This window comes from Tenrec ecaudatus, chromosome 5 (genome assembly GCF_050624435.1).
Source record: "Tenrec ecaudatus isolate mTenEca1 chromosome 5, mTenEca1.hap1, whole genome shotgun sequence".
NCBI classification, from domain to species: Eukaryota; Metazoa; Chordata; class Mammalia; order Afrosoricida; family Tenrecidae; genus Tenrec; species Tenrec ecaudatus.
Genome location: NC_134534.1, coordinates 70,325,794 through 70,346,224, shown reverse-complemented (window position 1 = coordinate 70,346,224; position 20,431 = coordinate 70,325,794). Strand labels below are relative to the sequence as shown.

The window sequence follows — 20,431 nt, the reverse complement described above, 5'->3', positions numbered from 1 at the left end:
AACGGAGGGGTGCATGTTGCTGAGCAGATTTCAGCAACATTAATACAAAGCCATTATTAACTTCAAGACTAAGGCAAGTGGGAAGGAAGCAATCTATTTTCAAAAACCAGCAAAAGCATCCCTTTGGATCACAATGATATGATGCTGGACCAGGCGACATGGAGTTCCCGTGTGCATGGGGTTGCCTTGATTCAGAGGCCAACTCTACAGTAGCTGACAGTGAAGTCAAAGAAAACAAATGAAGGGCATTGAGAGAAAAGACTCTTACTGTGTCAGGGGTTTAGTGAAGGTAGAGCAGTAACCAAAGGCTAGCAGTTAGACAAAAATTGTGATACATACAGGAAGAGAAGCGAAAGTCTGCTTACACTCAGTTGCCACCACACCCAAAAGTAAACTAACAATAAACCCTGAGTTAAAGTTCACTTATCCCACATCAATTTCATATTGTGTATTTATGCCACATATACAAAATAAGTTGACAGCACACAGAATTAAATTTCCTAAAGAAAAATTAAGAGCAGGATACAAAAGCCATAACATGTCAAGCAATCAATGTTTAAGTCTATTACATTCTCACCAGAGGGCTTATTTTAAGTAAACAAATTAGCCCAGTTAATACTTGTGCTCTGGATCAATAATAACAACATCATCAAAACTGACCATAATAAAATGAGTGTGGCTGTTAGTCATGTTCATCAGCTATTAGCAAAGTAACAACAAAGGACCTTGTTCATGTAGCATAGAACTGATGAGAGCATAAAAACAAATGGATTATAGAGGATGAACAAGTTTAGGAGCAAGAGTCATAAATGTGAGCACGGCGTATCACGTCCTGATGGCAAAAAGAACGCTCTCTGGATTCTAGTGCTGAGCATGTGCTTCAAAGGCATTCCATCGCGAAGCACTGAAATGAGAATGCTGAGACACACCCTACATAACTACTCTCGTCAGAATCATGTCCCAGGCAAATTTAAGAGGAATGAGTCTACTTTGCAATGGTCGTTAAAATAGTGAACTTCAGTAAGAATTTACAGTAACTTCGTGTATGAAAAAATTAGACAATTTTAGCCATAGCCTTACAAAATTGAATAATGTATCTAATCCTAGCATTTTAGATTAATCGGCCTTCCCTGTAGCTAACTACATTATCCTTGCCTTCTTCTTGCACTGACCTGAGGGCTGCCGTAACCAAGTACCAAAATGGGAGCAGTGTTTTTGTTTGTTTGTTTGTTTGTTTGTTTTTGTTATTTTAATGGGGGCAGTTTTAAAGATCAGAAGCGTATTTTCTCAGTTCTGGAGGCTAGAAGTTCAATTTCAGGGAATCAGCAGTGTTATGCTCTATCACAGGTACAAAAAGATTCTACCTGCTCCCTTGGGGCTCCCAGTATCCCTGGATATTTGTTGGAATTTTTTGGCTTGTGTGTTAGTCCGGGTAGACTAGAGAAACAAATCCATGGACCCTCATATGTGTATAAGAGAGAGTTTTATATAAATAGTAATCGTTCATTAAGAAAGCATCCAAACCCAGTCCAGTCCAAAGCCATAAATCTGATATTAGCTCAAATATCCAATACGAGTCTATAAAGTCATCTTCAGACTCACAAAACACATGCACTGAGGCCGAATGCAGGATGATCACAGGCCAGTGGGTAGAAAGTCTTTGGATCCAGTGGCGTTGTGAGCATCTCAGAGCTGGCAGGGGTCTCCATGTGGCTTCTCCACCACCCAGGGTTGGATCAGGGTAGGTCCATGTGGCTTTTCCTCAGGGATATCTCGCAGGAAGTCAGGAGAGAGAGAGAGAGAGAGAGAGAGAGAGAGAGAGGTGTCTCTCGTCTTCAAGGAGGAAAATACAGAAGTTTGTTCCCAGAATTCTCAGGAGAAGGCCATGCCCACATAGAGACCTCAATGGTTATATCTTGATTGACAGGCCAGATTCCACCCCTAAACCAGATTGACATCAGATTATGTGTAAAGTACCACAGTTAGTATGTGGACCCTGTGACAGCCTTGCCCTCCTGTGTGTGCCCTTAACTCTGTCCTGGTCTTTTTTTATAAGACACCAGTCATATAGAATTAGGGCCCACCCTATTCTGGTATGACAACTGATTATATTTTCAAAAAAAGACCCCTATTTTTCTAAACAGGGTCACATTCACAGACAGAGAATTGGTGTTTCAATGTATCTTTCTGAGTGACACAATTTAATCTATAGCACTATGCTCTCAATATATTGCCCAGTGTTCCTTACTCTCTGATTTCTTGTATGTTCCTGAACAACCTTATGTCTAAAGTCCTTGATGGTTTCCTGTCGGTGGCCTCCCCTGTCCACCCTCGAAACCTGGCCCTGATGCTACTCTGTTGGCATTGTCTCTCGATTCCTAGGTTGAGCAGAAATTTCACTTATGATTATAAGCAGGCTTTTGGTTCTTAGTAAGACAGTCTCAGAGCCCTTGATAGTGCAGTGGCTATGTGTGGAGCTGCTAACCTCAAGGTCAGCTGTTCAAAGCCACCAGCTCTCTATGGGAAAAAGATGAGGCTCTCTCTTCCTATAGCTAAAGAGTTACAGCCTCAGAAACCCACAGGGGAAGTTCTACCCTGCCCTACAGAGTCGCTCTGAGTTGGAATTGACTCACTGGTGGAGAGTTTGTGTTTGGAAAGGTAGTCTCAATAGGCTCATATAACCCATCCTGATTTGAGTCTGCCTGGCTAGAATTTTGGTAATTTTTATGAGGGAGAATTGATCACGATCTTTAATCCCTCTCTTTCCAACCTTCAGGGTATGATAATAAAAATTAGAAAATATAAATCTATTTTTGTATGTACCCCATATAATCTCTTGGATCTGGTAAGTAAGAATAAATAAATAAATAGACTCCTTGAAGTAGAAACCAGGGTTTGGGTCAGGTTTAAATATGAATTTTCTAGAAACACAAGCACTAGTATTTTCTTGCAAACCAGGAGAAAACCACTCCGAGACGTTTAATTAATTAATTTGTTTTTACTAACCACCTTCACAATTTACAAATAATGGGTACAATTAACACAAGTTTTGTGATTCATTGGCAAACTAAGTGGGAAAAATTCCATACTGTAAATTTTTAGAAACTTTTTGATCACCACGTGTCTGGAATTGATAGTTAAGTTCATAGGAAATTGAACAAGTATGAATAGCTAACAAGAAGGTTTCAGGTAGCTACCTGCTCCTAACAATAGACAACATCAAATATGGGTATATTAAGTAGAAGGAAATATTTTCTCTACTTTATTCATTTGAGCACTTCATTTAATGATTTCATGTGGTCAAAGAAAGTAACTTCTGTAGCCTGATCTTATGTTATTAAAAAGGGAGACTTCAACATGATAATTAAATTTCACAAAGCTTTAATTGTCTAATGAATCTCAGCATATTTTAATTAAAGTTATTCTAAAAGATTAAAGCCTATAATTTCTGAATCTTTAAGTTGGTTCTTGTTTTAGAAACTCATTGAAGCATGACTGTAGAAATAGAAAAACAGTAACAACATGGTCTTCTCATCCTTTGTCCCGCAAAACCAATTATGTTTCGCTTTCTACTTTGTCTTTGCCTCTACTCCAGAAATAGACCTGTCTCACATAAAGATAGCTTCATAAATATTATATTTAAACATGTCTAATTTATTATACCTAAAACTTTGTTTCATTTTAATAATTCACTCAGAATCTATAACATCTGCTGAAAATATCTTACCAAATCAATTCTAGTGACATAAATCAACAAACCGATTGCAGCTCAGGAGGGGTTGGGGGATGAGGAACCTGCCTGTCTAATGCTTATGTAACCCACCACTGCATCACTCCAAAGGACTTGTGTGTGGAAAGCTTTTAATTTTGTTATAATGTTCCTGAAAACAGATGGGAAAATTCACTCATCTCCCACATTGTCTAGTTGAAGCAGCTGTAAATTATTTCACGGAGTACACTTGAATGAAATGGAAGTCCTGGGATTATTTCATCTAGGCAGCTGTTCATTCCTCACACGAAGTCAAAACAGTTTCTGACTTGATTAATTCTTGATCGTTTGCCCTCGTATAAAGATGCCGTGCTCATGCGCCTTTTTCCTTGCCATAAATGAGTTCATTTTCTCACCTGTGTCCCTGTGACTCATAAGATGCATCACAATGTAATAGGCTATTTTCAAAAATAAATTGTTACTTTGGGCTTTCTATGGTAGAAAAGGATACGTGTACAAATAAATAAACAAAAGCGAAGGATAAGTTTTCTAATATAGAGTTTATCTGATTCATGCAAGTCACTTATAGAGGAAGTTAGACATAGAAGGAAATAGCACTGCTATTGATGGCTGATATATTGCATCATAATCTGTCGACCATATGCTCCACAGCACCACTCCTCACCTCTTCCCAGCTCCAGACGTGTCCCTCTAAGCGTCTACCGACCTCCATATGTGTGTCTTGACGATCACTTCAGCTCAGCTGGTGCCAAGCTAAGGGTGTTACCTCTGCCTGCATTTACAAAATATGGCAATGTGGAGAAGCCTGCTCATAGCTCACATTCAATTGTTTGTTAATGCATATTGAATCATCCTCTAAAATTACTTCTACTCCATTCTTTTCTCTTCTTTCTCTTACTCCAGGCTCCACTGGTAGAAATTTCTTCCCACACATTCCCAAAATGATGATTCCTTCAAAAGCAAATTTTCAAAAAGTTCACTTCACCTAAAGAACAATTTTGCAAATAATTAACCAAATTTATTCTATTGCACACTATCCGTCTTGTATTAAGCAGACATCAGTGAATAACTACCCTGTCTGTTATTCTGTATGATCAGACTCACTTCTGAAATGCTGACATTACAACAGTAAATGAGAACGACAAAGTTCATGTCTGGAGCTCTCAGAAAAGAAACAGGTTTGAAAAAGTAAATAATTATAAGTGTGTGTCTAGATTTGTCTGTATATCTTCTGTGTTTACAGTAAAATGTGTCTACACTTGTATACATGAATATGTAAAGTAGGTAATAATATGAGTTGTGGAGAAAAACTAAATCCCAGTAAGGAAATAGCAAAGAAGAAAACAAGATAGTTTTGGGAACAGAGTTAATGCCTGTGAATATATTCTCATGAAGTTTTTCCGGTATACACTGAATCAGTGTATTCTTATTTGCATCAATCTAAGGAATGTTCATTTAGTTGAAAACTTTGGAACATAAGATATTTTAGTTTATTAACTAATATATTTTGTGTTACCATACTTCTGAAATATATGTCCTAGAACAATATTGTCTAATAAAATATGACCTGAGTCATAAATTGGAGCAACATATATACTTTCAGATTTCTCAGTAGTTACATGGATAAAAGGAAAATTAAGTTAATGACTTTTAATAATAAAATTTTAATCTATTATATCCAAAATATTATTTCAACCATAAAGCCAACATAAAATTATAAATGAAATTTGTCCATTTTTCTGTTCCAATAAAATTTGCTAGCTCCTTTGTGTACTTTGCTCTTTCAGCATATTTCAAACTAACCTAACCACATTTTAAATGGACAGACGCCAGGTGTGTCTATTGACAAATGTATTGGAAAACACATCTGTAGACTATGTTAAACATACTGACTGCATTGTTGATACTTAGTTGTAAATATTATTGTATCTTCTCAAATAATAACCCTACTGGTGTGGTGGGTTAACCTTGAAGTGGGCAGTTGGGTACCACCAAATTCTCTGTGAGAGAAAGATGCGGCTTTCAACTCCTATGCATAGGCATGGCTCAGAAACCCACAGGGGCATGTCCTTCGTGTCCCATTGAGTCCCACATGAGTCACAATGGGCTAACTGGTGGTGAGTGTGGTTCTTTTGATTCTCAAATAAGAACATATTCATGATATATGTGTTTATAAGTATTAATTATAAGCAGTGCATTTTAAGTATATTCATTGAATCTATTCAATAGTGATATTTTATAAGAATATTTTATTCATAATCATTAACTTTACTAAACAATATTAGTAAATTTAGAAAAAAATCAACTCAGCCAGTTGGCTTTAATGAAAACATCTAAGGTTATCTTTTTACACCACGGATTGATTCTTCTCTTCCCCCATGGTCTAAGGTTAAACTCTGCCATTTTATAGTCCACGGTCTGGGTTACAGTGGTATAATATTGATGAGTCTTTGGCATGTCTTTATGTGTTTTCATTTTCTTCTGAAAACCCCTTATGTCTAATCTGACTTGTTCACTTTTATTCAACTTCCAGATAACTTATTCAACTTCCTAATAATTATTTGATAGTTGATCATCTTATGGGAAAACAGATTGTTCTACACCCTTCTGTAGGGTCACTGCAGCAGAATTGACTCCCTGATAGTGGATGGTGGTGGGTTTAATCTCTATGCAAGCAGACAGCCACACCTTTCTCCTACAGAGCAACTGGTGGCCTTTCCTGGGAGGTATCATGGGGAGCACTCTAACCTCCAACCTTTAGGTCAGTAGAGTAAGTCCTCTCTTCACACCGGAGGTGCCAATTCACTGCCATCCGTGCAGCTGGACCCTGCACTTAAACGCATGACAGGTGCTCGAGGTAGCATCAGTGTGCATCACCCAGAGTCTCCAGGGAAGGAGCAAATTACTCTGCACTAGGATTTTCTTCTCGCTCATGTTGTCATGCTTACTCTGAATTAAAAACAACACAACTAAGGAGAGTAATATAAAGATAGAGAAGAGGGTGGCTAGTCAAACTTCAAAAAGCTTTATTAAAAAGTAGACAAAATCATCAAGGAACTGCCAACTAAAAAGAGCCCAGGTCCTCGTGCCTTCACAGGAGAATTCTTTCAAGTATTCAGAGAAGAGCTGACACCAATCCTACACAAACTCTTCCTGAATCTAGAAAGGGGTAGCTTTCAAACTCATTATATAAAGTTTGAAACTCATTATATGAAGCCAGCATAACTCTGGGACCCAAACCAGGCAAAGATCCCACAAGGAGAGAGAACTACAGACCGCTATCCCTCATGCAAACACTCTCAACAAAATCTTGGCCAATAAAATCCAACTACATATCAAAATAATAATAATACATCATGACCAAGTGGGATTCAGACCAGGGGTGCAGGGATGGTTTGATATTTGAAAAACAATGAACATAAGTCACCACATCAACAAGAAAAAGGATACAAACCATATGATCATATTAATTGTTACAGAAAAAAATATCTGCCAATATCCAACACCCATTCCTAATAAAAACTCTTAAGAAAATAGCATTAGAAGGGAAAATCCTCAACACAATGAAGGCCATATATGAAAAACAATTCACTCAATGGAGAAAACCTGAAAATATCTCCACTGGATAAGGGAGCCCAATAAAGATGTCCCTTATCCCTACACTTATTCAACTTTGTGCTGGAGGGCCTAGCCAGTACCATAAGACAAAGCAAGAAAACAAAGGAATACAATTTGGCAACGAAGTGAAACATTCGCTGTTTGCAGGCAATGTGATTTTACATTTTGAGAACCTGAGGTGTCCATAATTGGATTGTCGGAAACAGTAGAGGAGTTTAGGATACAAGATTAAGAAGCAGAAATCAATTGGATTCCTGTATACCAGTGATGAGAATACCAAAAAAGCAATCAAGAAAACAATACCATTCACAATAGCCACACGAAAGTTGAAATACCTAGGAATAAACCTAACCCCCCTCCCCTCCAAAAATAAAAACCTGTACAAAGAAAACTACAGAACACTATTACAAGAAACCAAAGGGACCTAGACAAATGGAAGAATATCCGTGTTGTGGATCAGAAGACTCAAAATTGTGAAAATGTCAATACTGCCCAAAGCAATATACAAATGCAATACAATCTCAATCCATATTCCAGCTTCATTCTTTAAATAAATGGAAAACCTAATTACCAATTTCATATGGAAAAGGAAGAAGCAAAGAACTCTTCAAAAAGAAGAACAAGCTAGGTGGACTTGACCTCAAAACCTATTATACAGCCAGGATTGTCAAAACAGCCTGGTACTGGTCTAATGACAGATACACAGACCAATGTATCAAAACGGAAGCCCCGGAAATAAAAACATCCACATACAGACAACTGATGTTTGACAAAGATCCAATAAGCATTTCATGGGAAATAGATTCCCTCTTCTATAAGTGGTGCTGGGAAAACTGGATATCCACTTGCAGCAAAATAAAAGACGATCCACAGCTCACATGCACAAAAACAAACTCAAGGTGGATCAAAGACCTAAATGTCAAACCAAAAGCAATCAGGATCATCACTGAGAAAACTCTAGTACAGGGACTGTCTGGGCTATCAGAGATAAAAATGGAAACACGCTCCATGGAAGACAAAACAGGTGATTGACACCTAATTAAAACAAACAAACAAATACTAGTGTACATCAAAAACTTCATGAAAAGGGTAAAAGAGAGACCACAGAATGGGACTGGATATTTAGTAATGACAGACAAAGGACTAGGTACTAAAATCTATAGTGTTTTAAAAACCTGGTACAAGAAAAAAGCAAAACATAACCCTTTGAGAAGGTGGTCAAAGGACAGAGGATTCACAAAGGATGACACTCAAATGGCCAAGAAACTCAGGAAGGAATACTCTCTTTCACTAGCATCCAGAAAATGCAAATTAAAACAACCACGAGATACCATCTAACACCCATACCTGTAGCCCAATTTAAATAAAAACAGAGGACAACACATACTGGAGCTGGTGTGGTGGGATTGGAACTCTTATTCACTGCTGGTGGGCTTGTAAATACATACAGCCACTGTGGAAGGGGATATGGCAAGTCCTAACTGAGCATATACCCCAAAGAAGTAAGAAACACATCACCAACAGACCTATTCTCCCCCAATGTTCATGCAACACAGTTCCCAAGAGCAAGAAATAGAAACAGCCTAAATTCCCATCAGTAGAAGATTGGATAAAAATACCTCTGATACATGAGCCAGTGGAGTACTACACATTCTTAAAAAACAACAATGAAACCATGAAACACCATAAGACGTGGAAAGATCTGGAAGACATTACCCTCAGGGAAGTTAAGTCAATCATAAAAAGTCAACTACCGATGAGTCAGTCCACTGCTGTCGGAGCAAACAGCAGAACAGGCATGAGCGCAGGCTTGTGGGGCATCCAGTCTACTGAATGCGGGATCAGGCCGCCTAGCTGAGAGCCTGAATGGCTCCCATGAGCCATACATCATGTGCTCTCGGGAAGTATTCTGAAGGTCGCTTTGTCAGAGGACACCTCACATCCACTGGGATCACAAGGTCAACGGAGGGGAAGGGGATGTTGTCTACTGAGTGGCCACCATGGAAAGCAATGAGGAGGTCCGTTCAGAAAGGTGGCTAGCCCTATCCAAGGCATGAGGGTTATTAATGGGAAAAACAACACAGTAGAGGGAAAAGAGGGAAAACCTGTCTAGGGGAACAGAAATGCATGTGTGTCGGTAGGAAAGTGGGAGATCTGACCTCCAATTGACGTGAAGAATAACTGAAAATGCTTTGGTGACCCGAGGAGGGGAGTGTCCCTGACGGAATGCACTGAATGGGCCACATTGACCCCGGCTTCTGAGTGTATCCTGGGGATTCAGGCCAGGAGCTGTGGAATGCTGGGACACTGAATCTTGGAACTTCAAGGTGCACCTCATGCTCCAGAGGCTGCATTAGTGGGCTTCGATGTGGAAAATCCACAGGATAAACTGGACTCTTCCTCAATCACAATTGTAATCTGAGGACTTAAGTCGGAAAATACACGGTGTCTGAGGAAGCAGAAGACAGCTGTACCGAGATTGCTGAACTGTAGGTAGGCGGATAAAAATGACCTTGCTACATCCAGGCCCTATATGCTGTATTAAGGAGTGTGTTCTTCTGGCAAACCTGTGACTGACTTTCACAGTGACTATGATTGTAAATTTTTCCTGACAAATAGCACCCGTTTTTGTGTAATAGTGCCCATCCACGAAAGGATTGATTCTGTACAAGTGAGCAATTCAGGTACCGTGAAAGGTAGCTAGTCTACATTGGCCCAATATCACTCTCTCAACTGGGCTTTAAAAAATTAGTACCAGGGTTAATCAAAGGCAATATTAAAGGAATATCCTTATTCCCCCGGGAGATAATAAACAAGACTCTGCCATATGTGAACTAGGAGGTTTTGAGAGGGGACCAAAGGCAGATTAAAAAAAAAAAAAAAAGACAACTTAGATCCAGGAATGAGTTTGGGGCTCAAACTAAATCCTAGCTCAACTTCAGAACAATCAGTTCTGACATGAACCCACTTGATACCGTCAGGAAGGGAACACGGAGGCTATCAGTGCTGTAGGAAAACGTGCTGAAGAAATCAGACGGTGCCCGGCTAGCAGATAAAACAGCATTGTCTTCCAGCCTTCTCTCCAAACAAGCAGCCATCTAAATGAGATGTCAACTAAGTCCACATGGAAGAGGCACGCCATCATCAAACTGCCTTCATAAAGTGTTTTATTCACTACTGTACATATACCAAGCAACTTACACATGCTTAAGTAATTGTCGTGAAGTTCCATCCTCCTATTCTGTATCTCATGAGCAGATAAATGGTGCAGAGGTAAGTAGATAATTGAATATCTTGTCTTTGAACATGTCACCAAATTAAGCAGTGGCCAACATGCCTGGATTCTCTAGAATGAACCACATAATTTCTTCATGTGAGTGTGAAGAATAAGTAGCTAGCACATTAATACGTCTCTGCACTGTGCTCTTAACCGCCAAATAAAAAGAGAGGGTAGCAACTTTGAGGATTAATTCATAGTATTCTGACGCATTAACGATTGCTTCCTTTAAACCACATTTCCTTTTAAACACTCAATGTTCTGGGTTTTGATGGCAACACTGCATCCTAAGTCCATGATAGAGTTAGAATGCAAATGTTATTCTAAATGTATTCAACCCTAGAGATCATTTACCACGCTGCCTCTGTGAAATCCTGTGTCATCCTCATAAACGACTCTTCATTAGCATGTCAAGCACTTCCAGGAATGGGGTCACACATCCCTGTACACAGCACTGTATATGAGCGTGTTATATCTCTGACCAGTTAAAATGTTAGACGGTTATTATGGTGAACAAAAGTTTACTTTCTTTTTCTTACACCCATTTCTCTGAAACCCCAAGGAACTTTAATTTCGTTCCCATAGGACAATTTTTTAGATATTTGAAGATTAAAATTGTGGAAATAAATGAGGGCCACCCAAATAATAATATGTATGAGGCTCCTTATTCAGAGTTTGTTGTAGAAGTAAAGTCATCATATGTGTTTGTAAGGGACTCAAAGATAGGTCGGGGGTGAGGGGGGAATTCTAAGATGGAAAAATAAGAAAGGAAGGCTTCTGAAGCATTCCGATCAGAAGTCGTGGGCCTGGGGACGCTGCAGGCAAGCTAATTAGAAGGGCACCCGCGTATATAGTTTGGGGAGCGTAGTTGACTTTCACGGAACAAGTCTTAAGTTTCTGTGATCGGTTGCTGCAGTGGGGGTGGGGTTAGCTTTCTGCATTATTTGTGGCAATAGCTGTGACTTGTCTCACTTGGATGTTTGCAGCAGAGACTATGGTCAGTGTTCTAATCTAAATATGTTTGAACATTGCCATTTCTCTATGCAGTCTCCTGCTCTGATTGTTGTGTGCCATTGAGTGGATTCCAACCCTAAGCACCCCTATGTACAGTAGAAGGAAGCACTGTCCAGGACGATACCTTTTTCACAATTGTTGTCATGTTTGAGTCCTGTGTGAGTTCATCTCATTCAAGGACTTCTCTGTTTTACCAAGCATGGGACTCTTCCAAGGTCTATTTCCTTTTGATAACATGTCCAAAGGACATGAGGCATAGTCTCCTCCCCTTTGCTTCTGAGGAGCTTTCTGATTGAACATCTGCCAAGACAGCCCTTCTGGCAGTCAATGGTTTGTTCAAACTTCTTCACCAGTACCATGATTGCTACATGAATTCTCCTCAAATTTCTGCACAGTCAGCAAAACCTTGCTTGTGTGTGCTCTTAAAGAAATTGTGCATTTCTTCTGTATCCTGTTGGGTCACCTTTCTTTGGAATAGGTACAAATGTGGATCTCATCCAATCAGTGTGTCAGGCAACTGTCTTCCAGTTCTTTTGATGTAGGCTAATGGGTGCTACCAGCACATCAGTTTGCTGAAATATTTCAATGGGGGTTTCATCAGTGTTTTCTGATCACATGTCACCTTCTCTTGTAATTATCTGGTCAGTTCAAGAAAAGCTAGGTAACTTTGCTGAGAAATTATTGAGTTGTCTCCAGAGTCCACTGTTGTGGTGCCTGCAACAAATGGGAATGACTTACTTAGACGCATTTACAACTCTGAGGAGAATTTATTGGATCAATATTATGACTACTATGTCCAAAGCAATAACATCATGTCACATGCTTCCAGACAAGAATCATCGACTGTCCGAACAGGCCGAAAGAACAAATCCCACACGTCACGAGGATAAATTGTGTTGCTGCTGTTGTTGTTAGAAGCTATCAAGTCGGTCCTGACTCATGGGGACCCTGCGCACCACAGAATGAACCACTACATGGTGCTGCGCCATCCTCACAATTGTCCCCAGGCCTGAGCCCATTGAGGCAGCCACTGCGTCAATCCATGTCCTTGAGGGCCTAACTCTTTTCCACTGCCCTCCACTTTGCCAGGCACGCTGTTCTCCTGGCACTGGCCTCTCCTATAATATGTCCAAAAGATAGCAGATGAAGTCTTGCCAGACTTGCCTCTAAGGCTCGCTCTGGCAGTACTGCATTCAACACAGATCAGTCTGACCTTGTAGCACTCTCGGCTATTTTCAATCGTCCTTCTCCAGCGCTACAATTCACATGCATCAATTCTTCAGTCTTCCTTATATAATGTCCAATTTTCACATGCCCACGAGGCACTTGAAAAGACCATCACTTGGGGCCGGTGCACCTTAGTCCTCAAAGTAACATCCTTTCTTCTCAATACTCTTATGCAGAAGTCTTATGCAGCAGAAATTTTAGAAAGTCAAGTATCTCTTACTGCAGACAAACTACAGCCTTTCTTGTATATTGCTTCTTTCATTGAATTACACCGTGGCATTGATTTGCCTCCAACTCACAGTGACTCTAAGGGACAGAGTAGAACTGTCCCGTAGGATGTTCTAGACTGTTTAAGGAATCAGACTATCACATCTTTCTCTCATGGAGTAGCTGGCAGATTTCAACTGCCAACCTTTCAGGTATGAGCCAAATGCATTTGCCATCACCAGGTGCCTTTATTGATGCAAGTAGAACAAAATGTATTAGGATTGACCCACATGCCACCATGACTAGCCAACAATTGCCAATCTAGAGCAAATCAGTTATGCGCCACTACTTGTTTCGACGGTGGGTTTAATTTGTACTCCATTCAGGGGAGAGATGGTATCAATAATCATTCTATGAGTTATTGGTGCATTTCTTAAATTCCTTTTCATTTGTATGATTCCTATCGTTGGTAATTCTGTCCTAATGGTTCCATGTACATAAACAATGGATCAGTAATGCCTCGAAGTAGAGTACTTGAATAATTAAAGTTGGTCTCCTTTTAAGGCTTAAGTCTGCTTTGTAATTACCGCCTCCGATGTCTTATGAAAGTTGGGCTCTGTATAGACATATATATTCTTAAGTACTAGTCCGAACACATCTGTGCTATTAGTCTGAGGTGAACACGACAAGCAAAGGGTTAATAATTTCTAGGAACAAATTGAGGTGCAGAAATAAAGGAATTACTCGTGGAATTAGATTAGAATCAAGATGTTACTTTAGGTTTGATATTATATTACTGTGTAAGACATTCTACTAATCTTTCTAGGTCATCCGCCATTTATAAATTTGTCGAATTGACATTTGGAATTACCTAGGGTGTGATTAATAGATTTCAATTGTGTGTGTGTGTCTGTGTAAAACGGACAAAGGGCAGGAGAGAGAGAGAGCAAGAGAGAGAGAGAGAGAGAGAGAGAGAGAGAGAGAGAGAGAGAGAGAGAGAGAGAGAGGAATGGGGAGGAAGAGGGAGAAGCAGATACTAGCAAATTTCCAGGTTGATTAATTTAAGATCATTTGTGCAATGAGCATAGACTCAAGAGAAAATGCCACTAGCTGCAATTTCTATGATTCCATTTGATAAGGCCAGAATGGCACATACTCTTGATCATGAGGATTAATGCTGGGCGGTTTATACAACAGTCAGTACACGTGAGGACTCCTGCTTGGGTTTATCTGAGAGTAGTGTTAGAACAATTATATTGTGATCTAACAATTATAACAAGGTGAGAATAATGGAGAAACAAAGACCATACTAAGGGTTCCAGAACAAAAATGAGAATAACATTAAGTAAGCAAATGGAAAAAGAAAAAGAATTAGACAGTGGTTTTGGTCTGACCTCTTGAATGGCAGTCATCCATTATCTGAAATCAGCTAATTTATAGGCTGTTTGAGAATCCTCAGAACGGAGTAGGCTTTACATTATTTCTCCTGGGTAAATGCGGTTAAGAAGCTAGGAAGGTCACAGTACCCTGCTTGTGACAGTTTTATATGCACCACAGAAAAGTCTTATATCAAACATAAAATATCTCAGTCCAAGGGTTTTCCTATTATACCCATGAGGTGCTTGTGTTTCATACACACAGAGACGATGTAGTAAATATTTTCCATTATTTGTATATTTTACAATAAAAAACCCTTCTTGATTAGACTGAGATTTGTTCTCTCTACCTTTTTGGTCTTAAAATGTCTATTATTTTTTAAAAGCATGTCAATTTTATGTGATATATATTTTTGTTTCTGTTTTTTCAAGAGTTGGCATATAATTCACATAGCATACAATTCAATATTCAATCACATCAAGAAGAGTTGTACAATCATCACACAATCAGTTTTAGAACATTTTCTTCAATCTTGTATTCATTAATATTAGCTCCCCATTAACCCTCCCCCTTACCACTCACCCAATATCCTTGCCATACTCCCAATGAACCATTAATCCAATTACTGGCTCTATAGATTTACCTACCCTGGATTTCCTATATAGAAAAATATTTAAGAAGAAGCAAGCAAACAAGTAAACACTAATAATAGTAACAAAGTGAAACGTTAAAACTCTCAATCAAATAGAAAGCAGACAATATTAAAAATTAGAACAATTAAAATGGATCGTAAGGGCAATCAAATGAGAGGATGGTAAATTTTAACCTAACTGCATCTGCAACAATACATTTACAATGGATTTCATATGTTAGCAAGACTACTGAAATCTCTAGTCCATGGCCAAAGAGGATTCATGGGAGCTTTACCCACGTGGACTCCCCTCCTTTTAAAAATGAACCAGCTTTCAAATGAATCAAAGGGAGATTAAATGAAAATATATTACATGGTGACCAAACTGCATCTGCCAACATTGGGTTTACAGTGCTCCCTGTTGATAACAGCCCTACTCCCCTCCTTCAACGATGAGAAAGACAGTCATGCTTTCATGCTTTCCAGTAGATCCTGAGTGGTGATAGTGTCGTGACTGAATAAGAGGTACTTTCTGCCGTGCCTAGTTTTACTTTGTTTATTAAAAATAATGACCCTTATAAAGTGCATGTCTCGGTCACAATATAAAAGTTTGTACTCCCAAGGTTGGAAACACAAAATCAAACAATTTTTTTTGTGATTATTAGAGCTGTAGATTTTGCCAAGGAAAGGCTTTTACCATTCTGGAAATAGACATTCAATAATTAAACTATAGTCAAATACCACAGAGAATGGAAGCTATGTAAAAGCCATCTGTAATTATTCAATTTACCCTTGAAGCTTTGGTTCCTTGCCATGTATTACCTATAGTGGTCTCAGAACCACGATACTGACAGGTGACACATAACTTGAAAATGACCATAACTACCTTTTAAAATAATTTTTTACATGTGGATTTAAGATAGAAACCCATTTATCTATATCCTGATCAGTCATTTCATGGTGAAATTTAGCTAAAATTTGTTTAATAATATTGTATTGAAAGCATCTGGTATCACTAAAAACCTTTGTTGGTCACACCAATGATGATATGAGTTAAGGTTAGAACCATATATATCTGCACATCTATATTGTTCATCAAGAATTATATGTTGATATTTTTAATACTTTCTGAGAAGCACTCCAGGGATTTCTCTTCAAAGATTTTGTTAGAATGTCAACCTTGGCTCAGTATGCTTTTTTGACATGTCAGTGTTCTAAAGCATTTCCTTTCACTCTTAAATTATTTCATTTTCCATAGGACCTCAGCCTTCATAAGACCTACTTCTTTAGAGAGTAGAAATGTATCGAGAAGTGTCTTAAGTTTTGTCCAATTTTAATTGAGTTAGAGCAGAATTAGGTAATCCCTCTGTAAAGGAACCCTGTTCATAATATTAGGTTGTGATTTGGCTGCTAACTGCAAAGTCAGTGATTTGAATCCACCATCACACTGCAGAAAAAAGATGAGGCTTTCTGGTGCAGAAAAGATGTATAGCTTCTTTCTGTGTATGTATACTCTCCATATACATAGAAATGTCCGAAGAGACAACTTTACTCATCTTGTTGCAGCCAGCAGGGTTGCCGCTAAAGCATCTCAAAAATCACATATATTCTAAATTATACATACACATATGTAAATGTAATATATATATATTAATTTCTCTGCTACATAGGCTGATATTACCTCAGGAAAAAGACTATATTCTAAAGGCAAGTTTAAATTAGTAATAGCATATTATTTTTATATTTATTAAAATATTATTTTATTGGGGTCTCTTTTTTTAAAACATTTTATTAGGGGCTCATATAACTCTTATCACAACCCATACATATACATACATCAATTGTATAAAGCACATCTGTACATTCTTTGCCCTAATCATTTTCAAAGCATTTGCTCTCCACTTAAGCCCTTTGACTCTTTTTTTTTTATATTTTATTAGGGGCTCATACAACTCTTATCACAATCCATTCATATACATACATCAATTGTATAAAGCACATCTGTGCATTCTTTGACCTAATTATTTTCAAAGCACTTGCTCTCCACTTAAGCCCTTTGCATAAGGTCCTCTCTTTTTTTTCCCCTCCCTCCTGGTTCCCCCCTCCCTCATGAACCCTTGATAATTTATACATTGTTATTTGGTCATATCTTGCCCTATCCAGAGTCTCCCTTCCCCCCCTTCTCTGCCGTCCATCTCCCAGGGAGGAGGTCACATGTGGATCCTTGTAATCAGTTCCCCCTTTTCAACCCACTCACCCTCCACTCTCCCAGCATCGCCCCTCACACCCCTTGTCCTGAAGGTATCATCCACCCTGGATTCCCTGCGCCTCCAGCTCCCATATGCACCAGTGTACAACCTCTGCCCTATCCAGTCCTGCAAGGTAGAATTCAGATCATGGTAGTTGGTGGGAGGAAGCATCCAGGATCTGGGGGAAAGCAGTGTTCTTCATCAGTACTGGTCTCTTATAACCATCCATCATTTGTATCGAGCATATTTGTGCATATGTTGCCATTATTATTGTCTAACCATTTACTTCTATTGAGCCTTTGGTATCAACTCCTCTTTTTTCTGTCCCTTCCCCCAACCCTTGTGACCTCTTTATAAATTATAAATTATTATTATTTTCATATCTTACACCGACTGCTGTCTGCCTTTCTGCATGGCTTGTATTGCTTGTGCCCCTTGAGTGGTGGGGTGGTTATGTGTCCATTAGTTCCCTCTTTCTGCCCTACTCTCCCCTCCTTCCTCCTCCCCTCCTGGGATCGTGACTCCAATTCCTGTTTCTGGATCCCGTGTGTACTGAGCTCTTATCACTGATCTGTACCTGTGCACAATTAACATATTCTTGATAACATCCAATTTGAAGTGTTGAGGTATATGATCATCCTGTTTCTGGATCCCGTGTGTACTGAGCTCTTATCACTGATCTGTACCTGTGCACAATTAACATATTCTTGATAACATCCAATTTGAAGTGTTGAGGTATATGATCAGAGTTTCTTGTCATATCTATTTATTTTCCATTTGTATTGGCAGTCTCACTATTTTGCCACTTGAAAATCATCGCATATCACTTGTCTTCACATACATCTAAAAATTGATTTGGAAAATAATTGATACATGAGGTGAGAATATTGCAAGGGGTAGAAATATAAAATATTGGATTTTGTAACAAACTACTTGGAGATACTTCAAAATGTAGCCTTTAACACTGTTTGCTAGAGTTCATCTGTTTCTCTACGCTGGTTTGTGTTGTTCCAGAGGATCTTGATGACTTAAGAATGGAAGGAGTAACTACCCTGGTGCCTTCTGGGACGAAGTGTAACCAAGGTCGCATTCCTCACCCTGCTGAACCTCAGGCCAAGGTCACCCTGAACATCTGCTCAAGGTGTGCCAGGTAAAACAATAGTATGTATAAAATCTGTCATGTGATTTTGATTGTTGGGATCAATGATTTGTCAGCGGTGTGTTCTCTCTATTGAGGGAAGCTTTTTCTTCTAGTTATTTTTTTGCATCAAGGGTGTTAGTTGTGCATTTGGTCCTAGTGCCCAATGCCACTCCATCCAACAACGAATCAAAGAGTTTGGGTTGTCTCCACTTCACAGCTTGAGACTATTTTAAGCCTTTCTGTCTCTGAATGTCATTAGCTGTCTGCCCTTCTGTTCCCATTCAAAGGAAGACTCAAGGGGCTTTAAAAGTTCAAAGCCACTTTTTAAACACCTGCATAAAGGAAGAGTTTGCCCAGGTACAGTTTAAGATCTGATGTGATTGGCCTCTTAACCTGACCCTCATCCTGTTCCCCTCCTGGAAAGAATTTAATCAGCTTGATGCTTTTCAGTTTGGGCAGCTGGAAGCAATCTTTGCATAAACTGTATATAGCCAAAGAAGTAGCTTCAGAGTCACCGCCAGATCCCAGTGCTGGCCCAGCAGAAACCAGCCAAATAGCCTACAATTCATTCTTTTGTAGGAATTAAATCTCATTTGCAAAGAGGCTTTTAAGCCTGTTTAAATGATAAAACAAGTCTTCTAACCCTTGTGTAAATGGCAAAGATTACCAAGAACAATATACTGGCTGGCCAGTTTTATCTCCTTTCGCTTATGTCTAGCTGTTCTATTGTACTGTTTGAGAGGGGTATTAGCTGCTTGGGAACGGAGTGGGAGTGTGTGGGGCGGGGATGGAGGAAATGTAAGAAAATAACATGAGTTTACGTAGCTTTCCCTTTTTCTGTACTCTTTTGGAATTTTTAAAAATTGTCTTGGCTTAGAACAATAGTACACTTCTTAGAACACCAAAATATATTAAGAAGCCATTAAGATAAATGCCATCCCACAGTGATACACCAGTGGAATCTATGCAATGTGACACAGTGATATTGGTGTGAATGGACTTTTGATTCTAGCTGTGAAGGAGATGTCTAATATTCATGGGATAATATAAAAATACCAAAGGAGCCCTGGTGGTGCAGTCGCATTGGCAGCGGACTGCTAACCAGAAAGAGCGGCCATGGATTGGGCTGCTAACTGAAAGGTCAGCAGTTTGAAACCACCAGTCAGTCCACAGGAGAGAGACGGGTCTTTCTACTTGCATTAAAAGTTGTGCAATTCTACTTGATGTAATTGAAATACAGAATGATATATTGTATGTATTAAATCCCAACTAATAAGAAAAAAAATGTCACCATCTCAGAAACCCACAGTCCTACGGGGTCTCCATACATCAGCACTGACGAGATGGCAGTGCACTGAGTCACAGTCACCCCACGGAAGGAAAAGGAGACTTTCTGCGCCCAGAAAGCCTCAGAAACCCCACAGATGATCAACATGGGTGCAATCAATTTAATGTCGGTAGCTTTTTTTGTTTTTTGTTTATAGGTAGGTACCCCAAGTGGAAGATTTAGCTGGCTCTTTTCCCTTTAATGCACAGCTCTCGTTACCATTGCTGTGGGTGAAGTGGGTTCCAGGTCACAGCAGTGCAGAAGAGAGAGTAGAACTACCACCTGGTAGCACTGCGGTTAGACATTGAACTGCCACCCACAGCTCACAGCTGCTCACTGTCCCTATCAGGATTTAGTCTTACAAACCCTACCTAGGACCAGTGTGAGGTATGTATTTGGGCTTAAATTCTGAGCACCCTTGTATGAAAAAGGGGTTAGATGGCACTGACAGCCTGTGTTAGTCTGGGTAAACTAGGGAAACAAATCCACAGAAACTCATATGTATATAAGAGAGAGTTTATATAAAGGGTAAGTGTACATTGAGAAAGCCTCCCAACCTGGTGCTGTCCAAGCCCACAACTCCAACATTAGCCCATATGTCTGACACGAATCTACAATGCTCTCCTCAATCTC

The 20,431-nt window shown here is 39.3% G+C and overlaps 1 protein-coding gene across 3 annotated transcripts in view; it reads left to right on the top strand.

Annotated features, from left to right (window-relative positions):
- The window catches only part of C5H8orf34 (chromosome 5 C8orf34 homolog), a 417,612-nt gene that overhangs the window by 248,256 nt on the left and 148,925 nt on the right, over window positions 1-20,431 (top strand). For 2 of the 3 annotated variants that reach the window (XM_075549596.1, XM_075549597.1), the window contains exon 8: window positions 18,345-18,480. In XM_075549596.1, coding sequence (XP_075405711.1) covers window positions 18,345-18,480 — 136 coding nt within the window. The remainder of the gene's footprint in view (window positions 1-18,344; window positions 18,481-20,431) is intronic. The other variant, XM_075549598.1, reaches the window with a different exon arrangement.